Here is a 25449-nt window from a genome sequence, read left to right on the forward strand (position 1 = left end):
TGATTATCTACAGTAAGAGTATAGAATGCAGTGTAGGCTACAGAATTAGGGGTGTTCAAGACTGAAACTGACCTGGATTTGAATTCCAGACCTCTCACTTACTTAGACTTTACGACGCCTCAGTTCCCTTACTGATAATTAGAGATAATAGACATTTCAGGCACCACGGTAAGGATTAAAAATATTATAATGTTTGGATCCAGAAAGGGCATTCATTACCTCATTTAATGTACACTGTTAGATAATCTGATTGAGTTTTGAGAATCTGATAACGGCTCTGCATCCTTTTGCTAAAAATAATTAGATAGGTAGATAACTATTCATAGCATTTTGCATAGAATTCCAGGGCTTTGCTAATACGAAAATCAATCAAAGGCTTTAGTTGGCACAAAGAACTCAGAGAAATTGTTATGGGGCAAGAATTAGAATTCTTCTTGAAATACAGACTATCATCCTGGAGAAGAAAGGACAACATTTTAATGTGGTTAAATTTGGGTCAAAACTATGCACTTCCTTAATGGTGTTTCTACCAGCTCTTGATTTGACTGGGATTGAAATTTCTGACATTACTGTCCCCATCACAGACTTGAAAACCTGGCAGACAATCAAGTGCAACCTACAGTTAAAGGTCGCTCATCTAAAAAAATGGGTATGTTACTACCATTCTGACAAGAGCGTTATGAAGATTAAGAAGAAGCACAAATAAACTCTCCTAACACCTGACAGCCAAGTAATACATCTTTCAGCTCTTTCAATTCTTTTTCCTGCTTACCTGACTTATTTCCTTCCCTGCTCTGAGTTCTCACTGTGTTTCGTGTCCCACAATGCTGAAGTCATTGTAATGCTTTTACTCAGGAATCTCATTTAACATTTAGCATAGTAAATAAGAAAGCCTAAGAAGTGACTGAGGTAAACTGTCATTATTGCATCATTCTGATAACCTGATTTGTCCAGAAATGTAACTATGTGATTCTCCTTTACTTCCAGTTGCTCACCATTCATGGGCACAAATTGAGTGTATATCAGATATATTAAATTCCTGGAAAATTATCTGTGGTGTGATTTGGGGTTCTATTTGTGTACTACAGCTTTCCTAAAACTAAACTATTATCATTTCTACCCCTCTTCTGTCTGAAAATCCTCAAAACATAAGTTCTAATTAATAGTTATACTAGTTGGCATTATAGTCATTCTTTTTTGCTTTTTCTCTGATTGTAAGTCTCTTCTGACTCTTAAGTCAATCAAATGGGTTCTCTACATTTGAGGAAGCTCAAAGAGGAAAATAGGATGAGTAGGGTAAGAAGACATTCACACATAGAATTAGTGGAAGCCTTACCAGTAACAAAACTAGTGAAATTAGAGCTAATTAATTAGCAGCCAGGAAAATTTCATTATGTGTTGTCATTAACTGGTCAACTAGGGTAACTAGGCTTACACACAATAGAAAGAAAGAGTAGAAAATCTATTGTTTCTGCCAGCTTCTCCTGCTCGTTATCAGCTCAATTTTCTCCTAGTTTATGAAACAATAACAGTTTGGTATTAGAATTTAAGTGCCATCAATATAAGATATGGAGATATGTGAAGCCTACTCCACTTTCTTTGTAAACTAGTACTATAGCATCATAAATTCCACATTAGAATGATTCAGTTGAAAGACAAAATTCATGCAGAGTACACTATTTGTTTAAACTTCAAAAAAATCAAAAAAGATTGCTATATCTTGTTAGATATGTTATGATCCCAAAGATATGTTATGAATCCCAAAGCCAGCCAGGCTATCCCTCTGCATTTCTTTGTCCTAACACAGGCTTTTGTCCACCAGCATCCCCGTCGGCCCCTATACAGAAGAGAACACCGTCTGTTCATCAAGAGCCCCACGCCGCAGACACACGGCGCGGAGTTAGAGCTCAACGATGAAGCTGGAGGAGAGGCAGGGATCTCCCAGTTGTGTCCGGCCTGGTGGGATTTTAGAGAAGCTATTTCTTTAGGAAGCGTCCCTTTCTTCAGACAGACTGGGGCATTTCCAGTGGCTGGCCACAGTGCCCCGAAAAGGTGGACTCAGATGGACTTGGGCATCAAGGAAGGTTCTGTGCGGGGCTCACGGGCTGTTCTTCCGTGTTTCGAACATACAAATCAAGTTGGGGGCAGGCCACCACTAGTGCAGGGCCGACCAGAAGGCACGTTCAACAAAGTTTCCCCTCCCTAACCCCTGCAGCCCCTTCTAACAAAAGGAAGACCAAAAGGAAGATGTCCAGGGAAGCCTCATCTAAAAGGTGGAGGAGCAACATTCCTCGGTGCAAGTGTCCTGGCCGTGGCTGCAGTGGGAGGACCACACCATGCCACCCCCTGGCTGGGTGTCATGATGAAATTTGGACATTATACCAGAAGCCAAAGGGTCACTCCACCAAACCCTTAAGAAAAGGATGAGGGACGAAGCATGTGTGCCCTCGAAGCCCCAATCTTCTGGTGCTCCAGTCTTCAAAACTTACACAAGCTGCCTCTTACATGTCTCCTTTAGTTGTCACCTTGGGACAAGGACCTCTGAGCACCTGACTGAGGAAACAGAAAGGCCGCTGCCACAATCATCCTACTGAGCCCTCTCCCCTCCCCTCAAAAAGGGCCAGCAGCCCCCTTCCCTTGAAAGGGCTTTTCTTTAGAAAGGGCGGCCTGGACTTAGCATGAGAGGGGAATGCAGTTTAGAGACACCTGGGACCACGGGGTGCTTTCAAAGCCTCTCCCCGCCCTTCCAGGTCTTGTCTGGTGGGGTTTTCAATATTAACGCCGCACAGATAAATAACACCCAGTGTCAGGATGAAGTGTTCTTACGTGCACAGGGTCAGATGGAGGGTTGAGGCCCCGAGCGTGGTCCAGTGTCACGGGAGTGGGGGCGGGGCGGGGGGCTGGCCGTGAAGAAACAAGAGGAGGAGGGGCAAGGCTCAGTACTGGATCCTGCTGACTACACACACCCACACACACCCACACACACACTTATAATCTTTAGCTGCCCCATGAACTTTTTGTGAACTGTTTAAAACTGGAGGTCTGTTGAACAAACAGCGGCGCCACTGCCAGCCATAATTTCATTGCAACGAGCTAAAGACTCTTAACTCTTCAGGTTCCAGGCCAAAGATGGACCTGAGCGGAAAGGGCCAAGGAGCCGGGGGCCCTGCCTGGTGTGAGGCCCTTCTCCAGAATGACAGCCCAAATCCTGGGCAGGAACACCCTCATCCTGGGCAAAGGCCGTACTGCGTACACCCCACCATCACTGAGAAACGGGCCCACCCCCCATCTCTCTGGGATGTAGAACTAACTAAGGGGATCTTGGGCACAAGGGACACACAGATAGGGTCAGAGACACCGCCACGCTCACCCCATTCCTCTTCTAGAAGCGGCTATTGAAATAGTTGGGGGTCTTTCTTACTTTCTTCTTCTTCTTTTTTTAACCTCCAAGGAAAAGTTCTTCAAAAGTGACTTCCCTCACCCTTGGCTGTGGGTCATGCTGCAGGGGGCAAATGACGTGATTTAGATGACAGACAGAGCAGGCGCTTTGCTGCTGTATATAAGAGGCTCATCTGCCCTTATTTCTCAACGACCCCCCCCCTTTTCTTCCACAGGTGGGTGATGCTTCTGGAAGTGCCAAGATGTGTGAAGTCCATGAAAAGCACTTTACAAGCACCAACCTGTTTCCAGTGGGAGCTGCTAAGCTACACCTTGGCTCTGGGTTTTAACCCTTTTTTCCAGCAGTGGAGAGAAGGGGGCAAGGATGTGGGATAGGGATGAAGAGGGAAGGTGGCCAAGAGAAGGGGTCAGCCGGGGAGACGGAGGAGGGTCTGGTTTCTGAAGAACAGACCAGGAATTGTGGTGGCTGCCCGCTGAACACCCAGTTCTGGGAGAGACCCGGCTTGCAAAACGCAGACTCGCCGCGTGGTCTCCGGCTTTCGGTCTGGCCCTAGGGGCAAGCACAGGAGAGCTTGAGTCTCCCTCGACAGACTTGGGCAGTCATCTGGTCCGGGAGCCAAGAGTTATGATTAGCATCCGAGCTTGGCCTGGACGCTGGGGAGAAGAGCCTGATTGGCAGAAAGAGGTCAGAGGGACCAAGATTAGGAGCTGTCCCCCCAACCTCGGCATCCCTGAGTGAGGGCACCTTGGCCCTCTGTGAAAAGACACGAGGGGGCACACGGGTCCCCAGCTGTACCCACCACCGTTCTGCCGATTCCTGCTATGAAGACACCATTATGGAATGAGGAGAAGGAGAGAACGTTTGTTTTGTTTTTTTTCTTTAAAGGAGACTTCCCTTGGCAGGCAACAAACAGATTGCAAAGGAAGGAGCAGTGGCCGTGAGAGGCTGGCGTGAGCGCAGGGAGGAAGGCAGCACCAGGCCACTCCTGCCACCTCTCCTTTCTCTCCACCCCAGCTCCTCCTGGCACCGGGCCACTTTCCACTGCCTCCGCCCTTGAGGCGCTGATGGATTGGTTCAAGTCTGCACAGCACGCTTGTCAAGTGACAGCGACGGAATGGGAAGCAGCGCCACCAAACCATCCCAACTCCACTCCAATACTAACGGTGCCCCTTCCTAGGGCCTCACTCTCTAGGCACCCCATGCCGCATCAGGCACTTATCCAGTTAGTGACCAAGAACACCTGGACGGGTTTTGGGGAGCTTCTGGCTCAGAAGGCCGGGCAGACGGCAGGGCTCCCAGCCAGCATGCCATGTGCCACGGCCCTCCGTAGGCTGGGGACCTCTTCGGGGAAGGGGTGTCTCTCACTGCACGGGCATGGCTGGTTCTCTGTGGAGGACACGCGCGCGCGCGTGCGCAGTCACCACAGCCTCCCAGCTCCCACTCTCATCCATGGCGTGTCTCTGGGCAGGTGGCCGGACCTCTTCAACTTTGGCCCCCTCATCTGTAAATCTTTGGCACCGTGTTTTCCAGAGGATTAAACTGCACTATGGACTTGAGTTCTGCCTGGCAATAGCTGGTGCAGGCCACATCTAACCCATTAAACAGCATCTGACTCCACTAAACATTCTACGTAACAAACAAACCCCAGAATGGCTATATAGTTTCCTTGCGGCAGAGGGAAGGCTGAGGCAGGGACACAGAGGGGGCCAGGGAGGGGTGATCTTCTGCAGAGTGTGTGGCTTTCATGGAAGCCCAAAACTGATGGCACGGGAGCCCTTCCTGGGACTGCTCCAAGCGCAGACTGAGTCACAGACAGGCACTTCTCTACTGGCGTCAAGGAAGGGAGGGATGAAGAAGTTCCTATTTTAGCATTGGGGGCCGCGAGGAGGTGGGAGATGAGAAAAAGCGGTCCAGGGTGTGCAGCGTTGGGGCAAGTCCTCCTGGGATGTTTTCCCCAGTATGTGTAGCAGTGGGGAGAGGGGAACCCCAAGGATGCCCCCAGGTCGGGGGGAGGGTCGCAGGCTTCCTGGGGTGTGGCTGAAGGAGGTCGCCCGACTGGGTCCTGCAGCCGGGCATGGGTGCTGGGGGGGAGTGGGGGGTGGGAGGAGTGATCCAGCCTGTCCAGGCGCTGTCTCTTGGCACACTCCAAGTCATGGCTGTCGCCGCCTCCAGAGGCGTCCCCACTCACGACCCAAGTTTTGCATTAGTAACACAGCTGCGGAGCAGGAGTGCGGGTGTGACGGGGTGGGGGACGGGAAACTCACGTGGCTGGCCCTGACCTTTTGAGCAACCAGAACCTTCCCTGCCTCCTCCCAGGGCGCCAGGATAGCGCCGCGAGCCACTCGGGTCAGTCGGGAGTGAACTTGGCCGGCAGCGGCGGCGGCGAGTGGGGGAAGGGCGCCCCCTCCCCCGCCTCAGCCCTGAGCACGGATTGGTCGGCAACAAAGGGATTTTCTCTCCCACCACACACACCCGCGCTGCCGCAGGCTCCTCGCCCCTCCTCCGCCAGGTCCCCGCGCGGGGCCGACCCCCCACACGCACCCCCCGCCCGACCTTCCAGGACCCCCGGATCTCTCGGCTAGCCCGACCCCAGCTCACCCCGCCCGCGCGCTCCTCTGGGCTCCCCCTTCCCAGGCGCCTGCCGCTGAATCTCTGACAAAAAGCAACTTTGGGTGGGCGCACGGAGAACCCAGGATGTGCGGCGGCGCGCCCCAGGGGAGTGGGCACTGACTGGAGACCGCTCCAGCCCATCGTCCTGCGCTCCCTTCGGCCAGTCTGGAGTGTTCTCTCCGTGGACGCCTCCCCCACCTTCCCCGATTCAAAGATGCAAGCCAGGTGTAGCCAACTGTAAAAGGGGGCTCGGGGGCTTGGGGAGGGGGGCACCAGCAAGGATCGACCGGGAGAGCCGCTGCCAAACCGGGGCTGCCCGCCACACACCCCCTTCCCCCAAAACAGAGCCGTGGCCCCCCGTCAGTTCTTGGACCAACCTCAGACACTTCCCCTTCCCCCTTCCAACCCGCCCCCCCCCCACGCCAGGCCTCGGCTTTTTGTTCCTTTCACTTTCTTTCACGGTTGTGCCACACACAACCACGCGTGTATGCAAGAGGGGGCCCCATTTGGAAGCTGGTGTCCCTCAACAGGAGGCAGCAGCCCAGGACAGGAAACCTCGGTTGAATGCAATTAATCGACCTTACTCCACTCCTCCCCGCCCACCCACCCTCCACACCCCCCCGGGTCTGGTCCCTACAGGCTGGGATCCCACTTGGAGTCTACACAACCTGGAAACAAATCCAGAATAAACGATCCATAGACCACGACTCTAGAGGGGGTGTCACTGCACTGCAGCCTCCATCAGGGCTTTGTAGAAATAAAGTGAACTCACTGCAAACTCCTCCCCCCACAAGGAACGCTATACCAGAAAGCTATTAACGACAGCTATCATTAGTACACACAGGAAGCACAAAGGAACTTTTTACGAATGAAAGATGCATAAAACACAGGGTCCTGTGATCTGCACCCGGCTTCCCTGCTGATTGTGTGCAGCCTGGGAGTCCTGGGAAGGCTGGGGGTGAGGGTCAGAGGAGGACGGGGGCGCCCACTTTCTTTACGAGGAACAATAGGAACCCCACGTCTGTTCATCTTGGAACCCGGAACACCCCCAAACAAAGCTGTGGGAAAACTGCGGTAGACGTGGGGGCCCGTGAATTTTTCTAGCTGTTCAGAGCTTAATTACTCCTCCTTGATCCGTGGGACCAGACACGACACCACCAAGGTTAAAATGCCCCAAACAGCGCCGAGCAGATGTGAGCGAGCTGGCAGACGCGCAAATGAGGCCTGCCTCGGAGCACGATAACAAGAGACTAATACGTTGCATATCGTTGAAAGAAAATTACTTTTCTCTGATTTGCGTTTGCTTCGGGGGAAAAAAAAGCCAACCAGAGTCCCTCTTCACAAGCACGAGTCTTATCCTGGAAATGCAGCCCGGCTGCATTAAGAGAGCTGGAAGGAGGGAAAGACTGCCAGCGCTTTGGCGTTGCAGGCTTGTTTATCTTTCCCCTTTTCCTCCAAGGCGAAACTCGTTTTGCAAGCAACATTCCTACAGAAAATGGCACACGTCATAAAAAGAGACCAGTTTACAGAACTGGCACCGAAGTTCATGTATCATTCCAGAAGCATCTCCCAGCTCCCCACTAGGGAACCCAACTAGATGTAGAAGTCCACATTATAACCCAGAGAGTAGATCTGGGGGCAGGGTGGGGCGGAGGTGGACCCATAATTTGCAGATATCCTGCAAGCTGTACACTCAGGGGCCGAAGTCACACAGAAGGGCAGGATATAGAGTTAAGTCAGCTCTAAATGATCCTCCAAAGCCCGGGGGCCAGGGCTGCGGAAGCCTTCAACCTTGAGGTTGGGGGGAGTGGTGTTTACACCCAGCTTGCCCCAGGACAGCCCAGGGGCAGGCCCATCTTCTGGACCATCCTGAGCCCCGCCAGCTTGGACCGGCCCAGCGGGCTATTGCTGCCACCCACCAACTGTTCTCCCTCCCACCCTGGCGCCTCCCCGCAGTGCCTGGCAGAGGACCAGGAACTCAGAGAAGGCCGGGCTCTGGGCATTTAGTTGATTAAGTCACAGAGTGGGTGGCGCTGTGGGCAGAGCTCAAGACAGCACCGTTGGTCCTGCAGCTGAAAGGCAAGCGCGCTCTTAAAAACCGGGAAGGCAAAGGGAGGCGGGTGATCAAAAGCCGACTTGCACCCCTCCCCACCCCCATTCACCCCCCTTCGGGTCCTGAACCTACACACTTGTGTTTCCAATCCAGGAAACAGGGCCGAGGGCATAGAACACAGCGGCCGCCCGTCTCTTGAACTTGTCTGAATAACAGGGCCATTTCAGAGGAAGAACAACGGCCTTCAGAGCCTCTGCAATTTCCAGAAAGCCTTCAGTTAATAATACATTCTTTCCAACAGGCTTGCTTTAGGGCGGAAAGTTATTTTCCCAAATCTTAACAACCCGGTCACAAGCCACTGAGGCCCCAGGTCAACAGATCCCGGCCAAACCCCTCCAGACAGTTGACACTCATGACCCCGCAGGCCCTCTCCTGCCACCTCTGCCTAACAAGTTCCCTAAACCACAACACACCAACCAGCGCGCACGTCCACCACGATCCCAGGAGCCAGAAAGATGCATGTCGCGGGGTGCGGGGGGGGCGGGTGCCGCCGCCCAGGGCTCTCTCGCAGCGCATCCGAGGGCTCCCGGGCCAGCAAGGGGCGGCCACCTCTGCAGCTCTCCGCGGGCCTGCATAGTGCGCGCTTTGTGTGAGCGCCGAGGAGGCACAGCGCTGCTCGTGCACCAACAGCTGTCACATTATTTGCACTCGCTGTAAACAGCCTTCACATTCCCCCCTTACCACACAGTTAAAGCCAGACTAACAATCCAGTTAGAGATCAAACCAACAACAGCAGCATTGTGTCTGCCTTCGCACCAAGCCCAGCAGCTGGCAGGTTTCTCCGGAACAAGAGACCCCCCTCCCCCCACCCCTCCAGGCTCCAGCCAAGGCTAGCCGAGGCAGCAATGCGTGTGTCGCTGCTGATTGTTAAAGCAAGAGAACACAGCCATTTCGCGCAGAGTTCTGTGCGGTTCATCAGCTCTCCCAGAGTTTCCTCCTCCCAGGCCCCCTCCCCCATTTCCTCAGCTGGGAATAAAGGTTGTTCAGACTCCCAGGGTCGGTTTCTCTGCTCAGCAAAGTGTGGGTCGGCCTGCCCCGGCCAGGCCTGGGGTCCTGCAGCCCTCTCTACCGTGGTCCCAGAGGCTAGGCAGCCCGGCACTTTCTGCAGCCCAAAGCCTCGTGCGTTTCGGAAAACCGTCCAACTCCCTGAATCCTTCCTGGTCGCCCCACTGACCAAAATGTCTCCTTTTATGATTTTTGGTTAAGTCGAACATTTCCATAATCGTCATTATTAGCGCAAATTACATGCCTGATCGGTCCTTAAATAGATTTTAATTAAATAATCATACAAGGCTCATTTTATGACTTAAGAAAGGCATTAGTTTTCGTTATAAACTTTCCACCAGGATATAGAATAATGATAGCAGACAAATACTTATTCTTTGAAAAGCACCAATAACTGATGGGCAGAGTGTTGGGAAAGAAGACCCTGCTTCACACCTTCTGGAATCCAAGTGGAGACTAGACAGACCACATCTGCACAACTTTCCTCCGGAAAAGGGAGAGGGGATTTCTTCCTCCAAAGCATTACTTTTGTCTTCTCTTTGGGGCCAGGAGAAAGGAACCCCAAATGTTCCTTTTCCTTGCCCATCTGAAGAGATCTCTCCAGCTTAGAAGTCTCTTCTAGAGACCACTCCTCGCCACCCCCATCTGTTTTCCACCCCTCAGTCTGCTGAGAGCCGTGGTGGAAAGCAGGCAGGCTGTGCTTGTTAAATGCTGTGTAAAATGCTGTTAATAAAATAATAAATACAAAGGATGGAGGCTGCTGGTTCCATGGGTGTTTTGACTGGAAATGCCTTGGCACTTGTCATGTGTTTATGGGAGGGCAGACAACTCTAGGATTTACATAGTTTGGACATCTCTGTACTTCATTTATTCTTTCCTAGTTGACGTAGGCCTAGAGCTATTTCAAGTTTGCATTTGTACAGAACTGTTAAATGCCTAAGAGTTTCTCCAATTAAACCAAGTTTTAAATCAGACCCAAGGCTGGAACGTACTCTCGGGCTCGCCCCACTCCACCCCTCTGCCTCTGTGGCTGGAGAAAACAAACAGACACTCAACAACGATCCCCTGTCCTTGCTCTCCCCACCTTCACCACCCCCACCCCCGGGGGGGGCACCTAGGGCAAAGGTTAAGGTGTCTTCAGATTACAGGCAAGGCCCTGGCTACACACACTGGAAAGCACTGCAGTTGGGCGCATCCTGCGCATACTCGAACCTCTAAAATAGTGAGCTAAGATGGGGGGAAAACTGCTGGCCTGGTAAAACCCACTGTTCACAAAACAATGTCAGCAAAGGCTGAAAGGCATTCTTTAGAGAGGTACCAGGGACTCATGCCTACTGAAGCTCTTTCAGCACAAAGGCTTTTAGGGGAAGAAGGGAAAAGGGGGATGGGGTGGGGGAGGAGAGAAAGGGAGCGCTCCTGTTTCAGAGCAGGCATCCCCAGAGAGTCAAGAACCAAGTGTAGCTTCAATCAAACGCTGACTTCCCCTCTGGGAGTCTAGTAGGAAACCTGATCACAGTAGCTCACTACCGGCCTGGATCCATACAGGTCTGGTTTTCTTCTCATGCTAGTAATTTTTTTAAATACATATCGATAGAAAAGAAGCAATCCCTGACAGACTTTTATTGAAAACCACACTGAGACCTCATAACATCCAGACTTAATCCCTATCAGACAAACCACAGCACCTCTGGCCCCTGCAGTGGGCCAGACCCTTTCACCTCTTCCCACCAGGTCTCTCCCCTCCAGCCGCTGCTGTTCCCTCTCCCCGAAAGAATGACGGGAGGACTTGCCAAAGAGCACCTAGATACCGGTTCTGGAATCAATTCCTAACCATATAAATGATCCCACTTAGGGGGAGAAAAAAAAAATCCCAGCCTTTTCATATGGATTCCTTTAAAGCCCAGAATGCAAAGAACTGTAACAAAGGGAAAGAGGAACCCACGGAGGCAGACCTGGAGGAATAGCCTCAGGAATACCCTTGGAGGGGAGCTTAACCTGCAGGTTGGCCCCCAGACACTGGCCTACGCAGGTCTTGCGGCCGGGGGGGGGGGGCTCGGGCATCTCAGGGGCAGCAGGGGATGGAGAAGCAACCTATAGGAATCTGACCAGTCATTCAAAGCAATTACTAATCCTCCGGGCCTACTATGTGCCAAGTATTCTTTGATCCTAAAGGTGGAAAATTATTCCCAGTCTTACAAATGAAGAAACTTACTGAGGCTCAGAGGCCATAAATAACCTGCCCCCAAGGTCACACAGCTAGTAAAAATGGGCCACGGTCAAACTCAGTCCTGGAGTTGAGGAGAGGAGCCAATTATTGGTCAAATTGTGCCATCCAGAATCCACAAGAAGTTCGGAAGCCTTCCTTGGCCCTTGTACTCCAATACAGAGTAAAAGGATAGCACTTAACACCTATGAAATTCGGTCCACAAGGAGCCCGCACCCTAGTTTCTCCTACACCCAGAAATCTCTTGGTCCATGTGAAGTCTTTCGAAATTTCTGCCAACATCCTACCCATCTCCCTACACTGGAACACCCTGGTGTGAGGCCAGGGGTTCCCAACAAGGCTCCACTTTCCCCTCCTCCAGGAGCCCAGAACAGGCAGTGGGAGGTGGGTGCTACTCTTAGGTCTCTATAAAAAGTGCTGACACCTGGAACTAGAAGAAGGCTTGCCACATAAAGCAATAAATCAAATTATCTAGACAGAGCAAAAGCCCTTTGGAAAGACTGCCTACATCTACCTTTCCTAGGACTTGAATGAAAAACTCAGGGACCAAAGTGGGCTGGGGAGGCAACTGAGGGGGAAGCGGCTTGCAAGATGCTGGACCCTCCTGGACTCCTGGGGGTCCCCCCAAAAAGCCAAGTCCCGAGACAAGCCGGAGGTTGGGGTTATCTCTCCTCTCCCCAACTTCTCATCCCAGCAGCGCAGGGTCAGCGCTCAACATCCCCTCCCCACCCCATCTTCAATTTCCTGGTCTGCCCCGGGCTTTCAGAAGCTCCGGGAACCATCCACACCCGATGCCACAGACGCCACAGGCTCCACGACCGAGGGCCGTCTCCAGCTCAGCTCGGTGGGAAGGGGAACGGGCAGGAGCGCCGGACACTCAGCCGCCCCTGCGGCTTCCCGGCCCCGGGCGGGTGGCTCCTCCAGTGGCCGAGGCTCCGGATGTGTGAAATGGCTCCAGGAGCGCCTGGGGCAGGCCAGGGCCTCCGCAGCGGGAGGGACCGAGGCGATGGCGGAGCCGGGTCCTCACCCCTCTAGTCAGCCAAACACGCCCCGGCGGCCCGGCAGCCCCTGGCTCGCAGCCAGTGGCTTTCTCTCTTTTTTAAACTTTCCGGCCTTGGCCATCACCGCTGATTGGGACAGGATTTCCAGCCCCCGCCTTCCCTCCTCCACACCCTCCGTGCAGGCCCTTCCAACCTCCAGGGAGGTGACCCCCGCCCCCGGGCACCGTGAGTCCCTGGCCCCGGCAGACCCTCCCCCGCCCCCGCCACTTGGGCCACCTGGAGCGAGCCGCTTCCCAAAGCGATCGGCGTGCGGCCGAGTCTGGGGCTGCTGCTGCGTCCGGGGAGGAACTCCCGCAGCCTCCAAAGGTCCAGGCCTGCCCGCAGCGGCATGCAGAACCGCCCCCTACTCTCGCTCTCTTCGAAAGACCAGACGCGGGGGGAGGGGGGGCGGGGGAAGTTTAAGGCCTGTCTTTAAAAAAAAATTTAACTCTTCAGATGCAAGAATTTGGGTGCTCTTGGCACGGTTATGAGCGCTCGGGTAGAACAATAGAAATGGGGGGTGCCGGAAATGGTGCAGGAAGACCCCTATAACCCTATAAACCTCTCCTCCCCCCTCGCAGTTACTATTAGCATTAAAAGATCCCAGTGCCTTCAATGCAATAGTGCCTGTTTATAACTTTTCCCTGCTGGGTCCCCATACCCTATACAAGCCCCCTCCTCACGTTTTGAAATCACCAGGGCAAAGATCGCTCCCAAATCTGTGACCTCCCGGAGCTCTTGGGCCTCTCACCTGCTCTTGCCCCTGGCACCCTGACCTGACTCACCCTCTTCCCCCCAGTAGTTCCTCTGGTTTGCACCTAGACAAGAAATTTAGTTTCATTTAGCTTCCGGTCTTTAATTTTAGCAGGTCTCCTTTTTGCATGCAAATCAATATGGCAATTACCATCTAAAAGCTCGCCCAGCCCCGGGTCAATGTAAATTGATCATTGTCCGCCTTCCACAAAATAACACCGGGAGTCTGTGATGCATAATGAGATTATACTGGAAACTGTCTTTTAGATCAAATTCTATTTTATGCTGTCAGGATCTTCTCCTAGCGGACTTCCCCGCTAGTCTAATCACGGGGCGCCAGAGCCCATGGGTGCTGAGGGGCGATGGCTGGCCGGGGAGACATGGTTCTAAGAAATAACAAAGTGCGGGGACGCGCCCCCCCCCATTTCCAACACCCTCGACTAGGGGCCGGCGGAAATGAGCCTGCGCTGGGAAAGGGGGCCTTCTACAGAAACGTTGCGGGGGGGGAAAGTTCGTTGGTTAATTCCCATCCAACAGAAAGTCAGCTATCCCTTCCGGAGGAACACATGGGGGGCAACCAGCGAAAGCCGTCGGGCCGGGCTGGAGGTTGGGAGACGTCCACGGCCAAGTGCTCGGGGCACAGGCGGCTTGGCTGCCACGGGGGTGGCCTGAGAAGACCTTCCACTCCTGCCCCGGCTGCTTCTCAAGCCAGCGCCACCATCTAGGCCCCGGCAGCGCAGCCAGCCTTGCAAACAGACGGAATCCTGCCGGCCGTACACTCGGGCGAGGCAGCCCGGTCGGGCCGGGCTCCTCCAGCCAGGAGAAGGTCCTCCCGCCCCCGCGCGGCCCCCGGGGCACGGGTGTGACCCTGGAGCTTAACAAAGGGCCTTCAGAGCTCCTCGGGCGGGCGGGGGAGCGGTGGGGCCAGCGGGGAGAGGGGCGGTACGGCGGCCCAAGTGAGGCCCCCCGCCCCGCCGGGCTGGGTCTGCCGGGCCCGCCGCCCTCGAGGAAACCACCGAGGTGGCATTGCCGGGGCTGCTGGGCACTCCCGAGGACCGTCCTGGGGTTCGGGCGGCTCGGAGGCCGGCGAGCCTCCTGCCCAGCCCCGCGGGCCCGGCTGTCATGCCCGACCCAGCGCGGGCTCCACCCGAGTGCGGTCTTCCCAATAAAAGCTGGAATTCCCGGCTGGGCTCAGACAAAGAGGGACCGTGGCAAATCGACGCCGCGGGCAAATCAAACCCAAGCCGAGTTTACGCGCGCGTCTGGGGTCACAGAGGCGCCTGCTAATCCTCCCTACGCTGGCCGTCCCCGCACGGTCTCCTCAAGGGGGGAAAAAAAAGGGAAAGAAAGCATACCTCCCCCCTTGATTCCGCCCAGAGGCCGAGCTTCGCACTTCTTTCGGTTCAGTCTCTCTCAGTTCACTAGGCCCTGCGCCACCTTAGCAAACAGGGCTTAGAGGAGCGCAACATCCCTTGCTTCCGACCCAGAATGCAAAGCTACTCCTCTTTTTCCTCCACCATCCATCCTCTCAGGGTCCAGAACTCAAAAATCTTTCAGAAATCCTCCTACCTGCTCAAGACATACTCTCTTCCCCACTCTAGATGCGAAGAAACTATAACCAGAAGCAATCTTAGTAACCAAGGGCCATCCACCCTTAGCTAGGCACCGTCGCCCTCAGTTTCCCTCTAGCCGAAGACACAGTATTTCCCAGTGAATGAGTGTGCGAATGTGGTCGTGTGGCCCACACTTCCGTGCCCTGCTCTGTCTCACCGGGCAGGAAAATCTTCATCAGGCATTGAGGAGTTTTTGTCATTCAGCCTGTGTATCTAAGCATGGATGTATGCATGTGAATGCTTTTTGTGTTTCCAAGTGACCCTCTTCACACCTTTAAATGGGCTTTTGTCTCTCGAACGAACTTACAGAAATTCTGCTCCAGTTTCCAGCTCAACAAACTCTGGGATTTTCTCCTAGAATCTCGCTCTAGGTCTCAGTATTTGCATACCCATGTTTACATTCCTCGCGGCCAGTTCTTTCTCTCTTCTGTATCTCTTGTTCCATGTGGGCACCAGAGCCCAAGTGTCTTGATTTGTCTCAGCACATGTCATTCAGGCGCACATCTTAATCTGTGCATTCCTGTCTAATACGTACACCTCCCCACGACTTACATTCTTGCTTTGCCTATAATGGGGCTCGTTCCCAGACCAATATGGGTTTGCAGTTTAATGTAACTAGAGGATCCCCTAAGACTCCAAACCCTAAAAGGAAGAGGAGGGGGAAGGAGAGAGGAGTGTGACTAATGATTCATTTCTCTATAGGGTAACCCACCCACCAATTTCTACCTCAGGGAAAGAACGAGACCAATGCCTGCGGAGTTGTATTAAATTTTTAGACCCATTCAATGTTGACCCCATGGATGTGTATACAAATGATCGATCTTGTACACATCACTGTCCAACTCCTGTTTGGAGGCTGCCTCCCTGCACATATCTTATTTGAACTCTCCACAAGTTCATGGTTAAAAGTGTTTTTATTTACATAGACAACTCAAGGACCCCTTTGCTCTCTCCGACGCATACCTGTATGCACTGGCCAGGCATTTCAGGCTTGGGTCTTTGGTAGGCAACACTCTCGGTCAGAGGCCCCACTGACTAAAGCTCTGAGCAGACCTTCACATACTGGGCCGCTGGGAACGGTAAGGTCTAACCTCTGCATCTCCCCAACTCAGTTCCTTAAGTGAGGGTGCCCACCGTGTGTGTTCACACCTTCCCCATTGAGAAGTATCGGGTCAAATTAGATCACCTAGCAGCTGCGTTTGGTTCGTCGAAGAATCGAGCCCAATGTACCAGGATGTGAGACTGCATACACAGAAGAGAAAGGAAAACCCTAAGCCCAGACTCCCGCCTCCTCTCCCCAGGGGGCTACTTTGCCTCCAGGAATTTCTACTACACTCCCCACCCCCACTCTCCCTATCGTCTTTAAAGGGTTAAGAGAAACCCTCGCAGCCTTCCCTCCACCCTGGTCGCTGGGCCCGAAGGCTCGCTCGCTCACGGGAGTCTGCCGCCGCCTCCGCGGCCCGCCCCCCGCTTCCCGTCCTTCAGCCGGGAGGGAGCCTGCATGCCTGTCTAGACCCATCTATCACAGGCACACCAACAACACCCGCGAGAGCGCGGAGACCCTACCCAGGACCCCCTGCCCGCACGGTTCCCGGCGGACAGAACGCTGGAGCGTGACCGCGCCTGCAGGGTCGGGGTGGGACTCTACGGGCTCGGGCTGCCCCGAGCGCACAGCGGGTCTGCCCCGGCCCCGGCCCACAGCGCTCCCGCCAGCCCGGCTGCCGGGGCACAGTCACAGCTCTGTGCGCTGGGCAGTCCTATTTTTATCTTGTCTAATCCCAAACTGGGCGGGGAGCACAGGCGTCGTGCTTAGAGAACAAGAGATAGGCGAGGGAGGCGGGGAGGAGCAGCCAGGCAGCGACGCGAGCGGGAGCGAGTTAAAGACACAGTCGAGGCGACCGAGAGCAGGAAGAAAGAGCGGGCTGTGCGGGCCTCGAGGCGCCGCACGCAACGCGCCGCCCGGCCAAGTTACACTCGCCTCCCGGTCGCCCCTCGCCGCCCATCCCTCCCCACTTCCCAGAGGCGCTCTCCGCAGCCCGGGCCGCGGGGCCCCGGCCTCTGTGGGAGGCACAGGCCCGGCCGGCCCTGCAAAGGGCTGGAGAGAATCGCTAATGAGCTGTGCGGCCCATTGATCCGGAGAACACTTCCTAATTAACTCTCAGTCACCTACTGGTGACAGCGCCTCAAAGGACAGCGCTGGGGCCGTCCGAGCCCCAACCCCGACCTGCCCGCGGAGCGCCTGGCGCCCGAACCCCGCGCGCGCGCCCCCCCCTCCACTACCCCAGGCAATCCCGGTGAGTGGCGGCGTAAACCCGCACACTAAAGGCCAGCCTCGGGTTAAACCTGGACGGCATATTAATCACCGCCATCTCCCCCCTTCCTCCTCGCGGTGAAATCATGCCCAAAATAAACACGGGAACCAACACTGCAAAGCCCAGACCAGATAACAGGTCGGGGGTGGAGTGGGAAGGGTCGAGAAGCAAATGTATTTTCCAAGTGTCCACGTACAGGAGTCTCGGAGGCCGACAATTAAAATGACCTCCACACAAGCAATTCTGTTGGCCAAACCGAATCCAACACCTCGTAAGGATTGATTTCGGCCCGCGGTGTCCGTTTCCAGTGCCACAGGAAGTGTCAGATGGCTACAAATACCCAAGTCTGTCTGCGTTCACCACCCACCACCTTCTGGGGTGGGCCATTTCCTCCTCGTTTTTATTCCCAAGTCATTTTAAGGATTTTTCTCCAGAGACTACCCCTAGAATCAAATACCACTACCCCTCCTCTGGCCTTCTCTCAAAAAAGAAACAAACAAACAAAAAAACCCAGCTAAAACCCTGAGCTGTCTACTCTAGACACAAGAGGCTGTACGAATACCTATTTGAAGCGCGCTGGTTTCTTTTTTTAAGGTTTGTTTTTAAATACACATAACCCTCCCCCCTCCTTCGCTCTTCCATCCCCGCAACCCCCCAACCCTTTAGACGCCGGCGGCGCGCGCCCTCGTGCGCGCGGGCACTCACAGCCTCTGGCTGGAGATCGCGGACTTTCTGGAAAAGATTCATTAACTGCAAATTAAGCCTCGCCCCGGCTTCGGCCTACACGCGGCCAGGCTCAGCCGTCTCAGGGACCCGGGGACGTGCCCACTCGAGAGTGCAGGCGGCGGGAAGCCCGTCGGGACCACGCGTGCCTCGAGCCGCCCTACTCCGCACACGGCGCCCCGGGGCTTGCTTGGTCAACAGCAGGAGCACGTCGCCGCCGCCCCGAGCCCCCTAGTTGGCGGAGGCTCTGCAGCGCAGCCGCCCACCTGTTCCGAGCGCGGGCCCCGCGGCGCAGCGGCGCCTCGCTCTCTCCGCCTCGGCCGAGGATCGCGCCCGGGTGCGCAAGTTCCTCTTCGCCCTCAGCCTCTGCGCCGCACGCCCTCCGAGTGGGACCAACTTCCTCCGGCCGCAGACTCGCACACGCCCTACAGGGCTTTCCACCAGACTCCACGCTACCCAGAGGAGGACCCAGGTCTCGCCCCCGCGCCCGCCGCCGCCCCCGCCCCCGCACGATCTACCCCAACCCCTGGGGTAGATCTTAAACTTAAAACCAACCCCACGACGTCGCGGGGAAGGTGCGGGTGGACCAGGGTGGCAGATTAAAATTTTTAAAGAACATTTACAAAACAAAGCGTCTGACCTGACTGGCTGGCGGGCGGGCGGGCCGAGTCGGAACCCCTCGCTCTGCTCGATTTCCTAGTATTTTTTTAAATCCATGTGATTCACGCTTTGGAGCAATCCAAAAACAAAAAACAAAAAACCGGGATTCCCCTCCCGAGTCGCGCGGCACTGGCGGTAGGTCGAGCTCGGCTCGGCCCGGGCCGCCCGCCACACACACCCTCGCGCACGCACACGCCGTCGTTCCACGAGCAAGAACGAGCTGCCCCCGGAGAGGTGAGACGAGGCAGCGGCGGCTGGAGGTTTTTACAGTTCTTTCCCGAGTCGAAAAAGAAAGCAGACGGGAACCCGCCGCCCTCCCCTTCCTGCTAGCGAGCTAACGCCGAGCCGAGCTTCCCAGCTTCCAGCCCAGCTCACCCCCCCCGCCCGACTCGCGGCACTCAGCGACGACCGCGCTCCCGCGCACACAGACACACACTGCCTGCAAACTTCCAATCCGCGAACTCCCTGCTCTCCTCTCAGCCCCCAGCGGGGCGGCAGCCCCCCCACCCCCGCCGCGCCCCTCCCTCCCCGAAGCCCACGCCGGGCCGCTTAGGTTGGCTGCATTTTTAATAACTTACAGCTAGGAAATAAAAACGAAAGCGAGCAAAGCAGCCAAAGTGAAGCGCGAGGCACAAGCTTCGAGGGGTACGCCAGAGAGTCAGAGGAGCCACCCGCCGCTAGTCTGGGCCCCGAGGGAGGGGGCCGACTGCAGCCCGCCGCACGCACGCACGCCAGCCCGCGCGGCCTCCGCGGGGAAAGGTGTTCCGGGCACTGACCTGAAATCCCCAGCCGGGGAGTAAGCAGGGAGCCTGCGATCCGGCGCTTTGAAGTTTTCCCCGGAGCAGAGTCGAGGCGGCGAGGAGGAGCGACGGGAGGTGGGGTGGGTGGGGAGAGGTGTGCGGGGTTGGAGGAAAGTGGGGTGGCGACGTTGGCGATGGGAGAAGGGGCCGGGCCGGGGAAGCGCGGCGAACAGCAAAGTTTGCCGTCCCCCGCTGCCCGCAACCCGCTCGCGGCGCCGCGCTCGCTCGCCTCCCTCGCCGTCTGCTGCCAGCCGGCTGCCCTCGGGGTCGGCCACGCCGAGGGGTGGGCTCTGGGCCGGGTGGGGGCGGGGGCGGGCTCAAAGCCTCCGGGCAGGTGGCGACAGCCCCGCGCGATCCTCCGGGCTCCGGCGGCTGGGCCGGGCTCAGCAGCTCTCGCGTCGCCGCTGCTGCCGCCCGCGCTCGGGCAGGAGCCCCAGCGCCATGCTGACGATTAGCCGCGAGCGCCCGCTCGGGCTGGGTGTGTATGTGTGTGTGAGTGTGTTGGCCAAGTCTTCCCTGCGCGGCGACAGCGCGGCTTGGGCTCACCGCCCGGCAGCTCGCGGGCTCCCCCTCCGCCGCCGCTGCCGCCTCGCTCCCGCTCTCGGTCGCGGTCTGGGCTCCGGCGCGTCTTCCCCGCTGCCGCCGAGCTCGGTCCGCGTTCAGCAAGGAGCGTAGCTCTGCCTCCCCTCGCCGCTGGGAGCCCAGGCTCCGTCTGCCGCCGCACGCCGCGATCCCAACGCGTCCCCCCTCCCTGGTTCCCTCCTCTTCCTCCTCCCCCTCCCTCCGCCCTCTCGCCCGCCCGCCCGGCCTCCCTCCCTCCCAGCAGCTGCCTCCCCTCCCCCCGCAGGCGCAGCGCTCGGGCGACAGCCAGCCGCCCGCCCGCCGCCGCCTCCTCCAGCTGTCGCAAGTTTGAGCTCCCCCAGCCTCCGCTCAGCCTCCGCTCAGCCTCCGCTCACCCTCCGTTGCAGCGCCTGGGCGGTGGGGTGTCGGAGCGGTGATTCCCCAAAAAGGTTTGCCCGAGTTTCCCCAGCCGATTCCCGGCGCGTTTCGCCTATCTGGGTTCGAACCCCAGACCACTTGGGTGGCGTCCCCCTCGCCCCTTGTCCTCCCCTCCCCAGCTTGGACCGAGTTTCCTTCCTCCTTTCCATACTTCCTTTCTATTTCCTTTTTTTTCTTTTAGATTCACTTTAGAAGAAATTTTACATCTTCTTAAAACATAGTTCCTTTAGCTTTCTCTTTTATAGGCTAAATCGTCAACATTCAATTTTCTTCATCATTTATATTTGCCAATAAAATACTACTTTTTATGGATTCTCATTTATAGCTCTTTGTGTTATACAGAGTTAGATATTATTAACATATCTTATTTTACATGATTAGAGTATGAGAAAGAGGAGAACAAAAAGAAAAAAAATGTGTGATGTGATGTGTGTATGTGGGAGGGGGGAGATTTATCACACACACATACACACAAACATATTCATATCAAAATAAGGAAGAAGTACTCATAACTATTACAGCCTGCGTTTCTCCAGCTGATCACATGATCATAGCTGGTATGTATAACAAGCTTCTTCCACTACCATCCTGTACACCCTATACCCTCAGCAAGCACTCCTGTTGGTCATAGATTCTTGCCTGCTAAACTTACCCAAACCTTTATTCCTGAAGGAACTGGACCATAGCAGCCCAACCTGAATTATGATAGTTTTCCACTGACTTTAATCATAGGAAATGAAAGTATTAAAAGGCACCCTGGAGGATCTTTTGCATTCCATACAGACCCTCCTTTACCCACATTATTTGGTAGCAACCCAATTTCATCTTGATAGAAGGATCTCTCCAACTAGTGCAGAAACCCCAGTCTTTGCCTGTTAATTCAGAAGTCCCATCTGGCTAGGTCAAACTCTCAACTTCTATTTCAATGAAAGTATTGTCAGGTTCCCTGGCAGAGGCATTATTTTCCTTGGTACTAAGATCTCACTGGACTTAACATCATGGAGATGAGAAGCAAATATTTTGCTAGTGGATCACTTGCAGTGATAGTGGAGGAGCCTCTCCCATTTTCCTCCCTTGATTCCCTGACCCAGGAACTCTGACTGTGGGAGATATAGCACTATATGTGAAGGAATGGTGATCATACAGAACACTCTGGAGATATCACCTCAGCCCTGAAAGGTATTGCCATCTAGCTGGCACCATAACTGAGTCTCCCTTAGACCATTCCACCATTACATCTGTGGCTCTGTAAGGAAAACCATGGTTAGACTAATTAATTCCATGAGAATGGACCCATTGCCACATAACTATATCTCTGTATTTAAGCTGCAGGATATCAATGAGAGAGTATGAACGAATTAATAGAAAATGACTATCATGCAAAGACAAAAAAGGGACTTTGTATCTCTTCTGAGGAAGGGATTCATCTGTTTTCAGTTGGACCTGGGATATTTGTACCATGTTAGGTGGAAGCACGACTTGGCTGTTTTCAATATTTGGAGATGAATACAGTTTAAGGAGATTTGCATGGGTTGACAAGGGGTGAGCTATGGTGGCCTTTTGATGTGGCCACTTGGCTAGGCCTTACCACACTTTCCAGCATTCCTTTTCTGTATGTCTCTGGGTAGGGTGGGATATAGCAGAGTTTCTTACAGGGGACTGGAGGGGAAGTGAAGCAGCAGTCATTTTATGTCCTCACTGGTCTGCTGGCTCATCTCATTGGTGAGAGACAGTGGCCAGGCCTGCCATTGCCCACCTTCCACTGGGCCTTCCTTCAGCTTCTTCTACTCTGGGACCAGTGTGGGTATTTAGTTCCATGAGGAAGGGGCTTGACTTCTGCAGGAAAACTACACAGTCAAGGTCAGAGGCAATAAGGGCTCACATAGGTTTCATTCTGTTTTCGTGGCCTCTAGCTTTTTTTTTTTTTTTTGGTGTATGGGTTCCGGATTGTTGCTACTTTACTTTACATCCATATTCTCTCCCTCGTGGCCTACTTTGTGACCCCCAAGCTCCAGGATCAGACACAGTCCTAAGAATTCAGCCTTACACAATTGTCTAGGTCAGACTGTTGCCTGTGTCTGATACTGGAGCTTGGAGTCCACAGGACATGAAGTCAGGGAGAGAAGACAGACAGATGGGCCTCATTTCTTAGTAGTTCTGCTTCTTCTGGGGGACCTATACTGAAATATTCCCTTTGTATTCTGGAAACGAATATTAAGACATTCTTTCTTAGAAATATAGAAGAAAGAAATATGATGTCATTAACTTATCCTTAACTTTCCTAAAGATCCAGAATTATGCTGTGCCTTTTTCTTTGAAAGTCAGAAGTAGCATAACACCCTAAATGTTACTTATTTGCTAGCAATACTTAACAGAGAAAAAGAGGGATAACTTTGCAGTCAGGAGAAAGACAAACGGCTTGGAAAAGACACAAAATAATTGTCAGCTCCTGAAAAAGTCTTTTTTAAAAACGTTTTTCTCTTTTTAAAACGGTAATAACTTCCCACCACAGAGAGGTGCTCTCACACTTACTTCTCCAATATTTGCAAAGCATTCAAGTCCTAAAATGTGCCAACATTTTTCAAACACAGGATTAAAAATAGAGTATTTTTGTTTAAAAATAATTATATGCCATAACATGGAAACAAATAATTCTGTAGTCTTTGGAAAACAATGGTTTGCCTGTGGATAAAGTCACCCTCCCGCCCTACCCTCAGCCATCATGTCAAAGGAACAATAACCTCCTAATGTGTTAAGTTCTCCATGCATTGTGTTTTAAAACAATGCTTTATGAGCACACCATTGGTGAGCTTTCGGCATTATCTCAGTATATGGTACATCTACAGAAATTTTTTATTTATACTCCTGTCCTTTTTTTTTTTCCTAAGGTACTTGAAACATTTTGCTTTGTAGTAATTTTTACTTATTTATGTTAAATAATATCATCTTTTGTAAGCCGCTGGTGATTTTGCCTGAAAGGCTGACTGTTGATAAGAAACATTCTTCTCCTTTTATTTGGCTGAGTATTTTGTAACAGAGGAAACATGACACTGTGGTCAGGCATCAGGCTTCAGAGAAAACTACTAACTTCAAAGTCTAGCTCTGCTCCCAGCCTGCTCTGCAACCAACAGCATGCCTTAACCTCTCTGTGCCTTATTTCTTTTCATTGGAAAAACTAAGATGATAACAAAATATCTACTTCCAAGATTTGTTTTGTAGATTAAATAAGCTAGTTCATGTAAAGTCCTTCACATAGCACCTGGCAAATGCTCAATAGATATTACCCATAATAATATTGTCTTCTGTGCTTGCCAATAAACTATGAAACTATATGGATCTAAAGGACAAGGCTTATAATTAACCAAAAAGAAGGAGTAAAGACCTTAGTTAATAAAAGTAAAATAATGTATCTTTTAAATATAGAGATATTGCTTCTACACAGAAATATTGCTAAAATAATAAATGTCAGACAAATAGATGCACATAACTGTTTTATAACTAGCAGCTGGATCCTTAACTCTCTATAACTTTGAAATGGAGCTGCAAAGTACAATGCATTTCCCTCAGTAGTTTCTCCAGATTCCCTTTGAATTTGTGCAGGGTCGATTGATACATACAAGCACTATTTGATAAAACATATTTTTCAAAAAGTGAGAACAGCACGTAATTACCTCTACATGATATTTCTTTGGTAATTGCAGATAAATTGGTAAAAATATTTCAATTAGGCAAGCAGACTATTGATTGCAACTTACTAGGCTGTAAGAAAAAGTGATTTTTCTCTCAAGTTTTAATATAAGTACTTACTTGTTTTATTTACAACAAATACAAACCTTCTCATTTCAGCAGCTCAAAGTCTTCATGGAAAAATCACATGATTACTAATCCTCAAGACTGACTCTCTGTATTTTTTGCAAGTTTTCGCCTACTTATTATGTTCCTGCTGGGAAGTTCCTAAAAATTACATTTCCTATAACTGGGAGTATTACTAGTTCTTTCTATCAATCTATTTTTTAAGGGCAGAACCTTCAGAACGTTCTGAATATATTCTTTTTAGAAAGGAAAACAAGAAGGTCACAGATTCTTCTTTTTCCTTTAATATTTCTCAACCACACACTCACACACACATTCCCTTTATATCTTACAAATTCATGAGAAAGCTCGTTCTGTTTGCAATTTTAATTTTTGCTTTTGTTGACATGCAGTCTTCCTTAAGGGAACTTGATTATCCTTTTATACGGAAGGTAAGCTATGTACTATATTCATTTTAATTGAGGATGCACTGTTTGGAGATTACATCATCTGGTTATTTACATTTTTCCTTTCTTCCTTGAGTTGATCTCAAAGGAAACATGTGTGCATTTATAGTTCATGTATTACTGATAGCTATCCTGAGTATAACAGCATTTATACTCAGCTCTAGTTATAACTTGTTTCACCCAACCAAAACCACACTTTTCTACTGATTATAAGGTGTTAAATTCATCACAGATATCAAAGCGAGAGAGTACAGTGAGACTCAGTAAGCTTATGGAGGGGAGCTGGGGGTTTTATACTTAACTGAGGGAAACTTGATCATTGATGACACTGGTTTATGACAACGTCAGGATGGCATTAGGCAGCTCTGACGTGATAACTCCAGGGCACAATTTTTCACCTATTGGGAGGTAGTGTGAACATCTGAGCAGCTTAGCCAGTCAACTGTGTCTCCCTACAGCCATCATTCTTCCTCGAAAATCTAATGATTCTCTTAGTTCCATGGCAGAATCAGGTCACTCTAGGTAGTTCTATGTTATGTGAACAAAAGAATCACTGAGGATAGTAAAAACTAATTTTAATTTATCAAGGATCATACGTTAAGTATAATATTTTATAAATCATTTATTTTACTCTAAAATTAGTTGACAATTTTTTCCCCATAATTTGATTGGCACATTTGATAATTTGCACAGAAATGTACATGATAAGTGAACATAATGATGTTAAATAGTGGAAGATTGGAGCTGATGCAAAAAGAAAAGGTAATTAAATATATAGAAATTATAACATTATTCAAATTCCTACCCAATCTGCAATCCTTCCTCCAATTATATTTTTTCTGGAATATAGTCTTTTAAGCCAAAAGCACTTAGAATGGTCATTTTAGAGATTATGAGAGAGGAATTATAGCCCAGAGAAAACCTACATGCAATAGGTA

The 25449-nt window shown here is 52.2% G+C and overlaps 1 protein-coding gene across 1 annotated transcript; it reads right to left on the reverse strand.

Annotated features, from left to right (window-relative positions):
* Positions 1–3421: 3421 nt before the first annotated feature.
* LOC308610365 (uncharacterized protein) lies at positions 3422–18412 on the reverse strand (the record flags this gene model as incomplete). The annotated part of the gene is made up of 3 exons (XM_081259528.1): positions 3422–3499; positions 17776–18307; positions 18362–18412. The coding sequence occupies 2 exons, from the start codon at positions 18410–18412 to the stop codon at positions 17954–17956; spliced, it is 405 nt and encodes a 134-aa protein (XP_081115654.1). The 3' UTR covers positions 3422–3499; positions 17776–17953.
* Between the last annotated feature and the right edge of the window lie 7037 nt (positions 18413–25449).

Source organism: Mesoplodon bidens (assembly GCF_964165515.1).
Source record: "Mesoplodon bidens genome assembly, contig: HAP1_SCAFFOLD_540, whole genome shotgun sequence".
In the NCBI taxonomy this organism is placed as follows: Eukaryota; Metazoa; Chordata; class Mammalia; order Artiodactyla; family Ziphiidae; genus Mesoplodon; species Mesoplodon bidens.